General features: G+C 40.2%; 1 protein-coding gene across 1 annotated transcript; it reads left to right on the forward strand.

Moving 5' to 3' along the window:
• The first annotated feature begins 1,739 nt into the window (after positions 1 to 1,739).
• cxcr6.L (chemokine (C-X-C motif) receptor 6 L homeolog) lies at positions 1,740 to 17,176 on the forward strand. Its single transcript, XM_041565614.1, has 4 exons — positions 1,740 to 1,797; positions 1,919 to 1,920; positions 11,865 to 11,966; positions 15,238 to 17,176. Exons 1-4 carry the CDS (start codon positions 1,740 to 1,742, stop codon positions 16,234 to 16,236), a joined length of 1,161 nt encoding a protein of 386 aa, XP_041421548.1. The 3' UTR covers positions 16,237 to 17,176.
• Positions 17,177 to 17,449: the final 273 nt, after the last annotated feature.

Here is a 17,449-nt window from a genome sequence, read left to right on the forward strand (position 1 = left end):
TTGATGATGGCACAATTTGACGTTTATTCCAGCATCTTTAACCTGGGGAGATACAAAAAAGTTCCCCTTGTATTTCAGTTGAAGCACCTTACTCAGATCTTGACCTGAAATAGCACATCTTTCTAGGCCAGAGCCATACTGGCTGTGTCAGGTGGCTCCCCCTGGGGTCAGTGGAAGACAGCAGTTGTAGAGGGCTCCAAACTACTAAGTTAGCAGGGCCCTCCTCCTTGAGGGGCCCCAGTTATTAACAAATTGGTCACTGTTAACAAGTACAATGGATAAAAAAATGCCCACAGACATGGCCATGGCCTTGATCCACCACAGTCATGCCCATATGGCAAAACCATGCCCATTCCCAGCCAAAATAAAATCAATTATTCTCCTACAAGTTTGCCCCTTTGTGACCCATGAATCATATTTTTTGTCTCCTGGGGCCCCCTGTACTCTGGGGCCCCTGGCTGCAATATACCCCTGACGGTGTCCCTGATACATGGATGAAGGAATGCTCTTTTTGCCATAGTTCTTAATAGTTGTTTAAAAACTAAAAAAATTTTTAAGAATGTTCAGACTATAGCTGCATCAGGAAAAATCATTGCATAAAATAAGGAAAATGATTCAGTGCCGTACAATGTTCATTTTAATATCAACATTGTCTGAGTAACATGGCTACTCAGTAGATCATGGATGGACACTGCAGGTTGAGGGGACATTTATAAATGAGTATTTATGATTGGCAGTAATTAAAGCACCCAGGGGCTGCATTTTGTAACATGGGCATTTCAAGTGTTTTTTAGGACTGTGCAATATATCACTGACGTTAGTGAAGGGTTACACAGTGCAACACTGATGCTAATGGAGAAATGTGAGATGGACACAGCAAAAGGGATGCCAAAAATAATGGTTAAGATATATTGCGTAGCCCTCCTGCACCATTTGTTCTCTTTGATTTTTTCATTCTTCTTACCTTAACTTATCACAGTTGTAAGGCATCTATAAACTCGACATCACAGCTACAAATCTCATGGATGAGATGCCCAAGTGCAAAAGTACTTCACCTAGCCATGAACTATTAAGCCAGGCGTGTCCAAAGTGTGGCCCGGTGGCCAATTGCGGCCCATTTTCAAATTTACACCGGCCCTCAACCTCCGTCATGAAATTAATAATAATGAAGCCCCCCAGCACAGTGCAATCAGGAATCCCATATTCAGCACACAGGCAGCAGTATAGACCAAGTGGCAAATCATTTCACTAATGTGCCCAAATATTACTGCTACTTTTACTCGATTCCTTTAACTTAATGTTCATGGTTCAAAGAATGTCGGGCTGAATGGTCGGCCCCCACACATTTTCACCTCACCAAATCTGGCCCTCGTTGCAAAAAGTTTGGGCACCCCTGTATTAAGCAGTTCTGAGACCATCATCAACATATGAACAATTGGCATCACTTAGACTTCAACCTAAAAATTTGTGTTAAATAAGAATCATGTGGGGTTGTTGAAAGAGAAGCTTACTAAATAAGTAGGATAGAAATGTTGAACATTATGTTTAGGAGTTTATTGGTTACCACACCAAGGCAACCACAACCCATAAGCAGTGACTTGTGCCTCCAAAGATGACCTTAGTAGCTCTGCATCTTATTTCTGCTGATTTGTAGCAAATCCTTTGTGCTGCGGTCAGCTGCCTGAGCTTAATGACTAAATATTAATATAATGCATGTGTAGAATATGTCACAATACAAGATGCAGAGTGCACGGCACATGTGCAGTGTCACTGACACGCCTAATAAAATGCAAGATGGTAAATTACTGTGACAGTTTTGAAGGTCTTGGTCATTCCTATGATAGGAATTCTGAACCTTCATGCTGATGCAGTAGGATCTGTATACAATTGTTTAATTTCTAACCATGTTTATTTTTAGGGGTTAGTTCTTCAACCTTTTGTTTTTAATTGGCCCAAGAATGTATCTAGCATTCCACTTAAAGGACCAGTAACATTAAAAAAAAATTGTTATTCGAAAAATAAACACCAACACAAATTAAACTTTTAAATTGCAAAGCCTTTATTAAAATATAACTTACTGAAACTCCACTTCTGCTCCTCTTCAGAAAAGGCGACAGGGCGACCATCCATCCTGCAGCAGTTGATTTTTTCTCCCTGGCTATCTCTCCTGGCCGCCCTATGTCTGGTGTGCAATGAAAGCCACCGCCTCTCCAGCCTGAAACCTCCTCCTGCTATAGCCTCAGCAGAGACAGACAGCTTCTTCTCCTCCGGGCACTTCTTGATGTGGCAGTACTGGTACTGGTTGCAGTGGTGCTGGTCTATGGGGCAGTTGCAGTTGGCACGAAACCGGCGTGCGTTGGCCTTGTCCCCGCACACCACACACTCGATGTGCTGCTACTGACTCTGAGCCCTGCTGCCCCTTGTCTCCGCCACACCCAGGGTGATGGAGGTCCCAGCTGACTGGGGGTCTGCAGCGTGTGGGGAGCGGCAGAGAGTGCTTGTTGTTGCTCCCAGGCGCTACCGCATGAAGTGAAGCGAACTCCACAAGAGGGAGAAGCTGACTGTGCACCGTGAAATACTGACTATTCACCGTGTATGGCAAAGTATCTGGCTCCGGAGAAGAGGCTGCGACGATAGTGAAGATGGGGGGAACAATAAAAGACGAACACAAATAGAGAAAGCCTTTCCCTCCGAGTCCTGTCACTCATCTCCTTTCCTTTAAAAAAAAGGTCTGGGATGCGGTGGAGAGGAGAGAGCGATTGGCTAGAGTCTGGTTACTCGGGTCACGGCCGCTTCCTCCTTCACTTCTCCACTCCGGCTAGGGCTGCCTGGGTTTCCCATTTGTACAGCAAACCTTAGTGGGTGCCTGAGAATGTGTAGCTACGTATAGGGCACAGTGAAGTCGTTCTCCTTTCAGTCCTACCCGTGCTGTGTGCTCCTCAAGCTGCTTCTCCCTCAAAGGTCTGTAGATAAAACCCACATGATCAAATTTTGCCATAAGACAGTAATCAAAATAACCACTCAGACAACATAATTTGTTTTGGAAAATAAAGGGGAGGTCATATTTATTAAAAATTCTTAGTGAATAATTTTCCAATAAAAAATGTGGGGCCCCAAATCATTCTCTTTTAAAGGATAACACATTTAGCACCATTGCAAATGGGCAGGCCCACCACCAGTTGTCATAATACACATGTATGGGTTTCTCCTGTAGGGAAACTCCCTGACCCGGAAGCAAAAAACAGTGCCAGTGAGCCCCTCAGTGGTTGCCATTAAAATAGACTTCACCTGGTTTACCCCCAAGGCCTGAGAGCAAAATTCAGTGCCATGTGGATTCCCAGTTGTTGCAACAGTTCCAGGACTTGCCAAGCATCACATGGGGCCCTCATTGCCGCTGCACCATTGCAAAACAGATCGGCATTCCCATTTAAGGGATTACAGTTTGCACCATTGCAAATGGCCAGGCCCACCACCAGTTACCATAGTAGATACTTAAGGGGCTTCTCCTGTAGGTGTACTCCTTGACCCGAAAGCAAAACCAGTGCCAGTGAGTACCTTAGTGGTTGCCATTAGAATGGGCTTTGCCTGGTTTATCCAAAAGGCCGGTTTATCCAAAAGGCCGGAAAGCAAGATCAGTGCCAGGTGGATTCCCAGCAGTTGCCCCCACAAAGTTCAAGGGCCTGCCAACCACCATATAGGACCAGCATTGCCACCACTCTCCACAGACTCTCAGTTTTAATACTTGTACTGGCATGTCATTGTCCTGCTGCAGCACCCAAGATCGCTTCAGCTTGAGTTGACGAACAGATGGCCGGACATTCTCCTTCAGGATTTTTTGGTAGACAGTAGAATTCATGGTTCCATCTATCACAGCAAGTCTTCCAGGTCCTGAAGCAGCAAAACAACCCCAGACCATCACACTACCACCACCATATTTTACTGTTGGTATGATGTTCTTTTTCTGAAATGCTGTGTTACTTTTACGCCAGATGTAACGGGACGCGCACCTTCCAAAAAGTTCAACTTTTGTCTCGTCGGTCCACAAGGTATTTTCCCAAAAGGCAATCATTGAGATGTTTTTTAGCAAAATTGAGACGAGCCTTAATGTTCTTTTTGCTTAAAAGTGGTTTGCGCCTTGGAAATCTGCCATGCAGGCCGTTTTTGCCCAGTCTCTTTCTTATGGTGGAGTTGTGAACACTGACCTTAATTGAGGCAAGTGAGGCCTGCAGTTCTTTAGATGTTGTCCTGGGGTCTTTTGTGGCCTCTCGGATGAGTTGTCTCTGCGCTCTTGGGGTAATTTTGGTCGGCCGGCCACTCCTGGGAAGGTTCACCACTGTTCCATGTTTTTGCCATTTGTGGATAATGGCTCTCACTGTGGTTCGCTGGAGTCCCAAAGCTTTAGAAATGGCTTTATAACCTTTGAAATTTAACTCAGGTGTGATAAACCACAGTTAAGTTATTTTTTAACAAGGGGGGAAATCACTTTTTCACACAGGCCCATGTAGATTTGGAGTTTTTTTTCTCCCTTAATAACGTAAACCTTCATTTAAAAACTGCATTTTGTGTTCAATTATGTTATCTTTGACTAATAGTTAACGGTTTTTGATGAGCAGAAACATTTAAGTGTGACAAACATGCAAAAGAATAAGAAATCAGGAAGGGGGCAAATAGTTTTTCACACCACTGTGTGTATGTGTATATATATATATATATATATATATATATATATATATATAATCGTAGCAAATGTCAGTATTGCAATGGGGAAAAATAAAATGTTTTATTTTATTATCGTTCAGCTTAAGTAAAAGCTGGCTTATGAAGTCCTGGAGTCTGGGGCGATAACATCACTAGCACAGTAGCAGTGGGCCTAAATGCCTACATAGCAGATAAACTCTGTCAAACACAATTTGGGTCATTTCTAAACACTGGGCAAATTTGCTCCTGGGCAGTAACCCATGGCAATAAATTAGATGATTGCTTTTAGTGTTCGAACTGCAGCTGGCTGAAAAAAAGCTAGTCACTGATTGGTTGCTATGGGTTACTGCCCAGGTGCAAATTTACCCTTTGTTTATAAATGAGCCCCAATGAGTTTACATTTCTGTGTAAGAATTAACCCTTTAAGTGCCACAGAACGTAGAATCTACGTTCTGTGGATCAAAGGACCAAAGTGCCACAGATCGTAGATTCTACGTTCTGCAGCACTTCCGGGTTTGCGAGCGGAGGAGCGGCTGTTAGAGCCGCTCGCTCCGCTCCTTCACGATCCCCTGCCCCTAGGCAACGAGCAGAGCAGGGGATCGAGTGGCCCCTGGGGCGCGATCGCCCAGGGGCCCAAAAACAGCAGCAGGCACGTGTTACTTACGTGTCCTGCTGCTGCAGCCTACACCGCGCCGGAGATCTCCGCCCCCACAGCACAGGGACACAGATGACGTCGCAGATCTCTTCCAGAGGCTCTTCCTGATCGTGTGCAACAGTCTCCAGCGACTTTTTCAGGTTAGTGCAACAATTACACACACAAACACACCAACACACACTTATTACAGTAATACACACTTAGATTCACACTTACACACACTTACACATACATTTTTGGGGATTGGGGGGGTCACTAACACTCACTGCACTTACACACACGTGCACACGCACACACGCGCACATAACATGTAATTTACCATTTGTACACACGCACACGCACATACATGGCATTGTGGCTTTTTTTTTTTTTTTCTTATCGCATCGTTTCTTTTTTTGGCTGAAAAAAATGTTTTATTGCCATTACGAATAGCGTATTCGCTAACCGTACTGTGCAATACCTTTTGTATGTTATTTCGGTGATTATATTGCAATTTTGGGTATTTTGGTGCATTTTTAGCCATTTTATTGAATTTTTAGCCATTTTATTGCATTTTCAGCTCTGCGTATGTTGTGTTCACTTGTTTCTAGCCGTATAACCTGTTTGGCCCAGCTAAAATATTCAAACTGTGATTCTGACGGCCGATAACACTAGTCTGGAAAAAAAAACATTGATTTTTGTGGTTTTATTGGATTTTTTTTGCATTTCACTCTTTACTGCCTTATTTTGTTTTGCCTTGTAAATTTTTTCTACTATATATCCATTTGGGGGTCTCTGTGCGCCACATAGTTTGGTATATCTATGCATACTGGGCATCAAAGTGTTCAGTAGACCCCTGGCGTTCATATTTAGGATGTTTTATGCTGATAAATTACGAAATGTGTGGCATATAATGGGGTAGAATTGAAGCTTTGTGACGATTTTCAGAAATTTGATAAAAACCGTTACGTTCAGCATTGCTTTGCAGTTTGGCAGTTTGCAGTAGAAACACTTATTTACCCATATTGGATTCGTCAGAATGTGTACTTTCTGAAAATATATGGTTTTCTGGGGTCTCTGTACTGTTAGGGGGGTCTAATGTCGCATAATACACACACCAGGTGCTCATATTGCAGCAGCCAGCGCGTCAGCCGTGAAAATGTATATACACTATTGTCATTTGGGGGTCTCTGTGCGCCACATAGTTTGGTATATCTATGCATATTGGGCATCAAAGTGTTCAGTAGACCCCTGGCGTTCATATTTAGGATGTTTTATGCTGATAAGTTACGAAATGTGTGGCATATAATGGGGTAGAATTCAAGCTTTGTGACGATTTTCCGAAATTTGATAAAAACCGTTACGTTCAGCATTGCTTTGCAGTTTGGCAGTTTGCAGTAGAAACACTTATTTACCCATATTGGATTCGTCAGAATGTGTACTTTCTGAAAATATATGGTTTTCTGGGGTCTCTGTACTGTTAGGGGGGTCTAATGTCGCATAATACACACACCAGGTGCTCATATTGCAGCAGCCAGCGCGCCAGCCGTGAAAATGTATATACACTATTGTCATTTGGGGGTCTCTGTGCGCCACATAGTTTGGTATATCTATGCATATTGGGCATCAAAGTGTTCAGTAGACCCCTGGCGTTCATATTTAGGATGTTTTATGCTGATAAGTTACGAAATGTGTGGCATATAATGGGGTAGAATTCAAGCTTTGTGACGATTTTCCGAAATTTGATAAAAACCGTTATGTTCAGCATTGCTTTGCAGTTTGGCAGTTTGCAGTAGAAACACTTATTTACCCATATTGGATTCGTCAGAAAGTGTACTTTCTGAAAATATATGGTTTTCTGGGGTCTGTGTACTGTTAGGGGGGGTCTAATGTCGCATAATACACACACCAGGTGCTCATATTGCAGCAGCCAGCGCGTCAGCCGTGAAAATGTATATACACTATTGTCATTTGGGGGTCTCTGTGCGCCACATAGTTTGGTATATCTATGCATATTGGGCATCAAAGTGTTCAGTAGACCCCTGGCGTTCATATTTAGGATGTTTTATGCTGATACGTTACGAAATGTGTGGCATATAATGGGGTAAAATTCAAGCTTTGTGACGATTTTCAGAAATTTGATAAAAACCGTTATGTTCAGCATTGCTTTGCAGTTTGGCAGTTTGCAGTAGAAACACTTATTTACCCATATTGGATTCGTCAGAATGTGTACTTTCTGAAAATATATGGTTTTCTGGGGTCTCTGTACTGTTAGGGGGGTCTAATGTTGCATAATACACACACCAGGTGCTTATATTGCAGCAGCCAGCGCATCAGCCGTGAAAATGTATATACACTATTGTCATTTGGGGGTCTCTGTGCGCCACATAGTTTGGTATATCTATGCATATTGGGCATCAAAGTGTTCAGTAGACCCCTGGCGTTCATATTTAGGATGTTTTATGCTGATAAGTTATGAAATGTGTGGCATATAATGGGGTAGAATTCAAGCTTTGTGACGATTTTCTGAAATTTGATAAAAACTGTTATTTTCAGCATTGCTTTGCAGTTTGGCAGTTTGCAGTAGAAACACTTATTTACCCATATTGGATTCGTCAGAATGTGTACTTTCTGAAAATATATGGTTTTCTGGGGTCTCTGTACTGTTAGGTGGTCTAATGTCGCATAATACACACACCAGGTGGTTATATTGAAGCAGCAAGCGCGTCAGCCGTGAAAATGTCTATACATATTGTCATTTGGGGGTCTCTGTGCGCCACAAAGTTTGGTATATCTATGCACATTGGGCATCAAACTGTTTAGTAGACCCCTATGTTTATATTTAGGATGCTTTATGCTGGTAATGATACATGGACAATACGATGCTGGAAAGTTGAAGCTTTGAGGCAATTTTCAGATATTTCACCAAAACTGACAACTTTGGGAAAGCCTTGCGACTCAGTAGTTTGGAGCAGAAAGGCATGGGTACCCATTTTAGATTCGGTAGAATGTGTACTTTCCAAAAATATATGGGTTTGGGGGGTAAACATATATTTCTGTGTTTTTACCCCACAAAAATGCAGTCAATGTGTTGATTTTTCATTAGCTGAAGTTACCCACGGGACTGTTTGTATGCGCTAACTTCATTTTGGGGCCTCTAAATGCCAGATACTTTGGTAAACCTATGAACAATGGCCACCAAACTGTTTGGAGGAACCCTGGCAATCATATTTAGGGTGCTTTTTCTTGGTGCGTAACGATACATGGGTGATATGGTACTGAGAAGTTGAAGCTTTGAGGCAATTTTCAGATATTTCACCAAAACCGACAATTGTGGGAAAGCCTTGCGACTCAGTAGTTTGGAGCAGAAAGGCATGGGTACCCATTTTAGATTCGGTAGAATGTGTACTTTCCAAAAATATATGGGTTTTGGGGGTAAACATATACTTTTGTGTTTTTACCCCACAAAAATGCAGTCAATGTGTTGATTTTTCATTAGCTGAAGTTACCCACGGGACTGTTTGTATGCGCTAACTTCATTTTGGGGCCTCTAAATGCCAGATACTTTGGTAAACCTAGGAACAATGGCCACCAAACTGTTTGGAGGAACCCTGGCAATCATATTTAGGGTGCTTTATCTTGGTGCGTAACGATACATGGGTGATATGGTGCTGAGAAGTTGAAGCTTTGAGGCAATTTTCAGATATTTCACCAAAACCGACAATTGTTGGAAAGCCTTGCGACTCAGTAGTTTGGAGCAGAAAGGCATGGGTACCCATTTTAGATTCGGTAGAATGTGTACTTTCCAAAAATATATGGGTTTTGGGGGGTAAACATATATTTCTGTGTTTTTACCCCACAAAAATGCAGTCAATGTGTTGATTTTTCATTAGCTGAAGTTACCCACGGGACTGTTTGTATGCGCTAACTTCATTTTAGGGCCTCTAAATGCCAGATACTTTGGTAAACCTATGAACAATGGCCACCAAACTGTTTGGAGGAACCCTGGCAATCATATTTAGGGTGCTTTTTCTTGGTGCATAACGATACATGGGTGATATGGTGCTGAGAAGTTGAAGGTTTGAGGCAATTTTCACATATTTCACCAAAACCGACAATTGTGGGAAAGCCTTGCGACTCAGTAGTTTGGAGCAGAAAGGCATGGGTACCCATTTTAGATTCGGTAGAATGTGTACTTTCCAAAAATATATGGGTTTTGGGGGTAAACATATATTTCTGTGTTTTTACCCCACAAAAATGCAGTCAATGTGTTGATTTTTCATTAGCTGAAGTTACCCACGGGACTGTTTGTATGCGCTAACTTCATTTTGGGGCCTCTAAATGCCAGATACTTTGGTAAACCTATGAACAATGGCCACCAAAATGTTCAGAGGAACCATGGCAATCATATTTAGGGTGCTTTTTCTTAGTGCATAATGATACATGGGTGATATGGTGCTGGGAAGTTGAAGGTTTGAGGCAATTTTCACATATTTCACCAAAACCGACAATTTTGGGAAAGCCTTGCGACTCAGTAGTTTGGAGCAGAAAGGCATGGGTACCCATTTTAGATTCGGTAGAATGTGTACTTTCCAAAAATATATGGGTTTTGGGGGTAAACATATATTTCTGTGTTTTTACCCCACAAAAATGCAGTCAATGTGTTGATTTTTCATTAGCTGAAGTTACCCACGGGACTGTTTGTATGCGCTAACTTCATTTTGGGGCCTCTAAATGCCAGATACTTTGGTAAACCTATGAACAATGGCCACCAAAATGTTCGGAGGAACCATGGCAATCATATTTAGGGTGCTTTTTCTTAGTGCATAATGATACATGGGTGATATAGTGCTGGGAAGTTGAAGGTTTGAGGCAATTTTCACATATTTCACCAAAACCGACAATTTTGGGAAAGCCTTGCGACTCAGTAGTTTGGAGCAGAAAGGCATGGGTACCCATTTTAGATTCGGTAGAATGTGTACTTTCCAAAAATATATGGGTTTGGGGGGTAAACATATATTTCTGTGTTTTTACCCCAAAAAAAATGCAGTCAATGTGTTGATTTCTCAGTAGCTGAAGTAAAGTCCTGATCAATTTGGATGTGCTAACTTCATATTGGTGTCTCTAAATGCCAGATACTTTGGTAAACCTATGCATAATGGGTATCAAACTGTTCAGTGGACCCCTGGCAATCATATTTCAGGTGCTTTTTCTTGGTACCTAATATAGTTTGGGATATGCGGAGCAGCAAAATAAAACCTTTGAAATGATTTTTCAGAATTTTGAATTTTTTTTTGAAGAACCGCTATGTTCAGACAAGCTTTTATGTTTGGTAGTTGGGAGTAGAGAGACATAGTTACCCATTTTGTAATCGGCAGAATGTGTACTTTTCAAAAATGTATGGTTTTCTGGGGTAAACCTACGGTTTCAGGAGTTTTTGCCTTGGAATCTAAAGCATGCCGTTTTCTGCCTTAGTGCTTTCAAAATTCGGCAATATACTGCCGGGAGTTTTTGAGGTACAGAAGTCCTAAATCTCCCTAAAACTATACATATCTGGTATTGGCACGTTCGAGAGACATAAGGCTTTCCAAATCAGTTGGATTTTCATCCGTAAAATGAAATATTTTTCTGGTATAAATTGATATACGAAGAAAAATGGTAATTTTTCTTTTTTTTTTTTGGTATTTAGCACTATAAATTTTTTTGCACAGGTGGAAATACATGAAAACTCAGGCAGATTTAGAAAGCTCAGTTTCTACCGAAAAAAACAATGTATAGTTTTCCTAGGTAAACTATAGGTTTCCCCTCAGAAAATGCCCCTAAAGTGAGAGAGCACAAAATGTTTCAAAAACGGCTGGCATTTCGCGTAACCAAAATGTGAAATTCTGCTGGCACTTAAAGGGTTAAACCCATTGTATACTACAGAGTTTATCTAGTGGGTCCTGCCACATAGTACCTGGTGTTTCAAGGCCCTTTAGTTCTCAGGTAGGCAATATCTGTGCCTAGTGTTGTCAGCTGAACTGAAAAATTGTAGGGGGGCCCTAATCATTTAGTTATCTGTGGCCCAATAATTTCTATTGGTGCCCCTGCAGCACAGTCAGGCCTGTAGGTGAAAGCAGCCAAAGCAAGCACCACCTGGGTCCCTGCCACTCATCATCTCGGCTCAGCACCCTGACTCTGCACTGCTGCTAGGAACAACCCCCTCCTCACAGAGAGTAGCACACCAAACCCCCCACCCCCACACACACACACAGTCCAGCAGCCATAACAACTAACCACACTTCCTTTTCTGTCCTTATCAAAGCACTGGTCAGTCTTAAGACTGGACTAAAATTAAGGGAAACAATACACAGATGCATAATTAGATGGATTGAAATCTTCTGTCAAATGATGTAGTTTGTGCTTCTTGATATTTACAGTAATTTTTTTATATAATGTTGTGCAGTTTGGCTGTTTCCTGGTTAATGATGTTTAAGATGTATAGGAAGCATTACTCAGCAGGAAGTCTACCTATGTCTAAAGTAATGTTTAGAGTCAATGCAGAATTTGCTGTGACAGAGTTCAAGCAGATATCAACCTGCTAACACGTCAGCTTGCAGCAGCTTTCATCAGACCATCACCCGTAAATAATATGGTAAGATTTTTTTTTTAGGAAATATAGAAAAATACCCAAAAAGCTAAACATGCAATAGAAATTACATTGAAACTGGGAAAGAATTGTAGTGATTGAAGTAACTTTGGGAAAAATAATTGCCCCATTTGTGTAATGTTTGTTGCAGACCTTGCACCATACGTCTTGGCCCCAGTTTCTACGCCTCTGGTCTGTATTGTACCTGTCAGAATCCTGAATTATGAAAATTCCACTTTCTGAAAAGTGATTTATCTAACAAACTTTTCCTGCAATGTAAAAGTGTATAAATCAGATTCCCATGCAAAGGAAATGCATGGCACTGACCTGCCAGAAGTTGCACATATGACCATACCGCTAATCTTTCATATTTGAACTATTCCACATTTGTGCTTGGCATAGGACACGATCCAGACAATAGACACGCGGCTTTGCCATTCCATTATAATAATATTATACTCTTAATTCATTTTCTTCCATAATTTCATTTCATTTAAATTGGACTACATATTACTTTAGTATATATTTGTTTACAACAGGTAATCTATCTAAATTAATTTAGACTATACTTACAGTGTAAAAAGTGTGCAGAAATGTTAAGCTACTGTATATCCAGATAAATGCATATAGGTAATCAATTTAAAAGGGCGGTTCACCATTAAATTAACTTTTAATATGTTAGAATGGCTAATACTTCTTCAATTTTCCAATTGGACTTAATTTTTTCTTATAGTTTTTTAATTATTTGCCTACTTGTTATGACTCTTTCCAGCTTTCAATGGGGGGGGGGGGTGGATCACTGACTCCATTTAAAAACAAATGCTCAGTAAGGCTGCAATGTATTGTTATGGCTACTTTTTATTACACATATTTCTATTCAGGTCCCCTTCTCATCATATTCCAGTCTCTTATTCCAATCAATGCTGCTTGCTAGGGTAATATGGACCCTAGCAAGCCGATTGCTGAAACTGCAAACTGAAGAGCTGCTGAACCAAAAACGAAATAACTCACAAACCACAAATAATAAAAAATGAAAACAAAAAAAAAAATGTCTCAGCATATCACTCTCTACATCATCTTTAAATAATTTTTAGTAGAATGAAGGTATCGTGCATTCAGGATATTAGGTCCTCTACAACTAAAAGATCTATTACCTAGAATGCTGGGACCTGATATTTCCCAGATAAGGGATCTTTCCTTTATTTGGATCACCATACCTTTAATCTGCTAAAAAATAGTTTCAACATATAAATAAACCCAATAGGCTTCTATGCCTCCTATGAGGACTGATTAAATCTTAGTTGAGATCAAGTACAACAGGGAAAAAGGAAATTATTTTAAAAAATGATCATTATTTACTAAAATTAACGCTATGGGAGATTGCCTTCCCATAATTTTCTGCATAACAGGGTTCCAAAGTGATCCTCATCGTAAAGTTCAAATGTGACGTATCTAATTCTGTGGCCAGAGCGGCTGGTGAATGATCGACCAGCGAGTGATATACTCCTTTCCCTCCTGTGATCTTTTGAATGGCGTGCACCACTTCTTCCTACCATCAATAGTTGGAGTAGAAGTAAAAGGAAGAGGACTAGGTTTGATGCTGTAAATATGTTGTAAAACAGTTTCAAACAACATGTTGGCTACAAAGTCACAAAACTGAGACAATCATGAAATGATACAAATCGTCCTTTATCTTGTGGCTTATACAGCATTGCTTTTCACTAAGATAATTGGCTCAGCTTGCACAGGATCTAACACAAGATATTTTGGCTGGTCCTTTTAAGGGTAGGGACACACTGGGCGATTTGGGGAGATTTAGTCGCCTGGCGACTAATCGCAGCGACTTTTCTTCCCGAATGTCTCCCCTCACGCTGCGCCTGGATAAAATGAAAAGTCGCCGGCGCTAATCACACACGGCGATTCGTTTTCCGAAATCGCCCGAAGTTGCCTCACGAGGAAACTTCGGGCGACTTCGGAAAACGAATCGCCGCGTGTGATTAGCGCAGGCGATTTTTCATTTTAGCCAGGCGCAGAGCGAGGGGAGGCATTCGGGGAAGATTGGTCGTGGAAATTCGCGGCGATTAGTCGCCAGGCGACTAAATCTCCCCATATCGCCCAGTGTGTCCCTACCCTTAAAATGATGCAGTAGACTTTGAGGTTAGACCGCTTAGCTATATGGAAAAAAAAAGAAAATCAGATAACATCCTGATAACCTTTAAAATTTCTGCATATCTTTTAAAAATTGTATGTGGGTTGTGCCACCCACCCACAGTTTTGAATGTTTTAGTTTAGTTATTCTGTAGAATTTTGCACTGATTCTATTATTGATTATTAGGAGGATTGTTTTTTAGTGCTGTAAGCTTATAGCATGTGTCTTGTTTGCTTCCCTGATGCCTGATTGAGACAATATTACCAACACAGGACGGACAATCACTAGACTGTATATTTGCTCAATTAAAAGTCCTAAGACTTTAAAGACAGTATATTACACCTGTCATTGCCCAAGCATAATAAACAGGGCTCCCTTTACTATTTGCAACTCCAAAGACAATTTAAGTGCTTCTAATAAATGCTGCAAAATGGCATATAGTGCCCATTTTTTGCATGTGAAATTTGCAGCAAAATGCATGCAATTTACCAACAAGTGCAAAATGTTATGCCACAATTTACTGCAATGATTTGCATTGTCCATAACAATGTTATAGTTCTTGCTTAGAATGAATTTATGTAGCTCAGTTATGATCAATTATAAGTTACTGCCTTATTATTACAGAGAAATAATAGAATTGTTTGTATATGTAGGACATGATGTGCCATTTTATAGCCATATTTGGATGATTCTGGTTGTCTGGCTCATAGATCCCGTACTTCTACAAACATTTTTTGTTTCAACAACTGCCCTAGTTAATTTTCCATGCCCAGTAGTTTACTGCAGAAAATGCAGGAGTCATTGTAATTCTTTGTTCATACATTGTTGCAGTGTTGTCAGATTACATCTAATGGAAAAAATGAAAAACTGCTAGAGCACCAAAGTAATCTGATCACATATAGAAAATGCAAAGAATTCTCCAGGTGCATGCTAAAAATCCCCTTTCCATACAGGTAGTATATACACAAATGGTCCCTTTTATTTGCTGGATAAAGCTGGTTGGTGACTGTCACATAAATATAAAATTATCGGCAAGAGAGAAAGATTTGCAATGTATGCACTACTGACACTTTCTATTTGAACTGTATTTTATTGGCATAATGATTTCCCTTCATTTTGAAATTATAGACAAACAACACAGAAGAAAGTGAAATAATCTATTATGATGAAGAAACCTCTGACTCTGATCATCATATGCTGCACGATTACATTTTGCCAGTTCTGTATTCTGTCACCTGCGTTACTGGACTGGTTGGCAATTTGCTTATTATTATCATTTATGCCTTCTATGAGAAGATGAGAACTCTCACCGACACCTTCATGGTAAACTTAGCAATGGCGGATATATTCTTTCTCTGCACTTTACCATTCCTGGCATATCAAGTGGCCCAAGGCTGGATCTTCGGTGAAGTCATGTGCAAAATTACCCGTGTGGTGTACAGAATAAACTTGTACTGTTCCATGCTCCTTCTTACCTGCATCACTTTCGACAGGTTTATTTCCATAACACAGGCTAAAAAATTTAACATGTACCATTCGAAGAAACATAGCTTGGGAAAGTTAGTCTGTATGATTGTCTGGTTGGTGTCGCTGTTACTTGCAGTGCCACAATTTAAGTACAGTGTGACCAGTAATGAAAACTGCTTTGAAGTTTATGATCCACCCCATCTAGAGGTGATGGTTAACTCATTTCAAATTACTGTTGGGGTTTTTCTACCGTTAGCTGCAATGATTTTTTGTTACACTTTCATAATTAAAAAACTGATATTTGCTAGCAATTATCAGAAACATAAGTCAATAAAAATCATTTTTATGGTAGTGATGGCCTTCATTGCAACTCAGCTGCCCTATAATATAGGTATATTGTGTCATGTTGTATACAAAACCTTTGATAAAACGTTTATGCTCATAACAGAAGCTATAGCATATATGCATGCATGTCTAAACCCAATTTTATACTTTTTTGTTGGAGTAAAGTTTAGAAAAAACTTCTGGAAAATTTTGGAAGATTTACGTTTGGCCAAACCAAATATGGAATTATCTGATAATTTAAAGACTACAGACAGAGAGTCTAAATCCATTTCTGTCTACAACAACACAGAAGCCATTAGTATGAACCAGTTGTAAAAACATATAAAGGAATATGCAGCTATAATATGTAATTTTAATTATGTATAGAGTTTTTATCAACAAGTTGCTTCTCTTAGCATGTTCCTTTTCTGACTACTAGCAAAGGCTGATAAGGTTGCAGTGAATTATAGTTCAACTGGGTAACTCCGGCAGTGATTCAGCTCTTGTTGAACTACCCTAAAGACCCTCAGGGAATGCAGAGAGTTGTAGTGCACCAGGAGATGAAGCGTTTCAGGTGGGATATTTGTTGTGTAGACAATGCTGACCTTATGCTTCTTGTAAAAAAGCAGTGTAAAATAAATGACTTTAAATGTAATTTATAAAGGTGTGTATAGTCTTTTATGCTGCCTGTCAGTATTTAAGATTTCATTTCACACCATTATTTTTATGGCGTTACTAGTTCAAGTCAATGAAAAAAATTCAGTAAGCAAGTAAATTCCGGTGGTAAAAAGCATGATTACTGTTTTTTAAACACTCAGTAGAGTTTACCCAGGAATTTTACAAATACAAATTTTACACTGAAAATTAAGTTTTTTACATGCCCTTGAGCCCTTCCAATCCCATTCATAATAATTCTGTTTCTGAACTGTGTAAATGGCAGCCCCTGCTAATGTTAAGCAGCTTCCTGTAGATAAGAATTGCTAATGGCAAAACAAACTGATAAAATGCAGTCCCTTCTGGCAATAGTGTATTTCCGAAGGGAATGGATGGAAATTGAGTGTATTTTTCCTGTAGTCCTGGGTATTTTTTTTTTTAGATCTAATAGATGTATAAATACATTGTACTTTAGGAAAGAAAGCTCCAGTCATCAACAAAATGTATTTCACTTTTCATTCATTTGTATTTAATGAACTGTGTGTTTTTTATTATGTACTTTTTGTAACATACTGTATATATACCCTTTTGGTGCTATGTAAATAAAATTGACAATTAAAAATAAGTCTTGCCCTCTGGGATGGTGTCAGTTACATAAGAAGCATCCAGTGAACAAAAGGTGAGGAACTCATGATATCACAAAAAGTATGTCCTAAGGAACAAGGCTAACTTCATCCTCTGCTAACTTCATCCTTATTAGCATGTGTATTGAAAGCTTTCCCCCCAGCTAACTCCTGGTGGGGAGGTCGGACAGTAACATCAATGGAGGCAGGGCCGTGACGTAACATGGAATCCTGCCCGGTTTTCATAATTTGGAAAACCAGGCAGGCAGTTT

This window comes from Xenopus laevis, chromosome 6L, assembly GCF_017654675.1.
Source record: "Xenopus laevis strain J_2021 chromosome 6L, Xenopus_laevis_v10.1, whole genome shotgun sequence".
NCBI lineage: Eukaryota > Metazoa > Chordata > Amphibia > Anura > Pipidae > Xenopus > Xenopus laevis.

What these genes read in the sequence shown, in the direction of transcription:
- cxcr6.L (XM_041565614.1), top strand. Translation starts at nt 1,740, where the DNA reads ATGCAGAGTGCACGGCACATGTGCAGTGTCACTGACACGCCTAATAAA. An exon ending in CATCACCCGTAAATAATATG is followed by an intron (nt 11,967 to 15,237) that starts GTAAGATTTTTT and finishes TTGAAATTATAG; the next exon opens with ACAAACAACACAGAAGAAAG.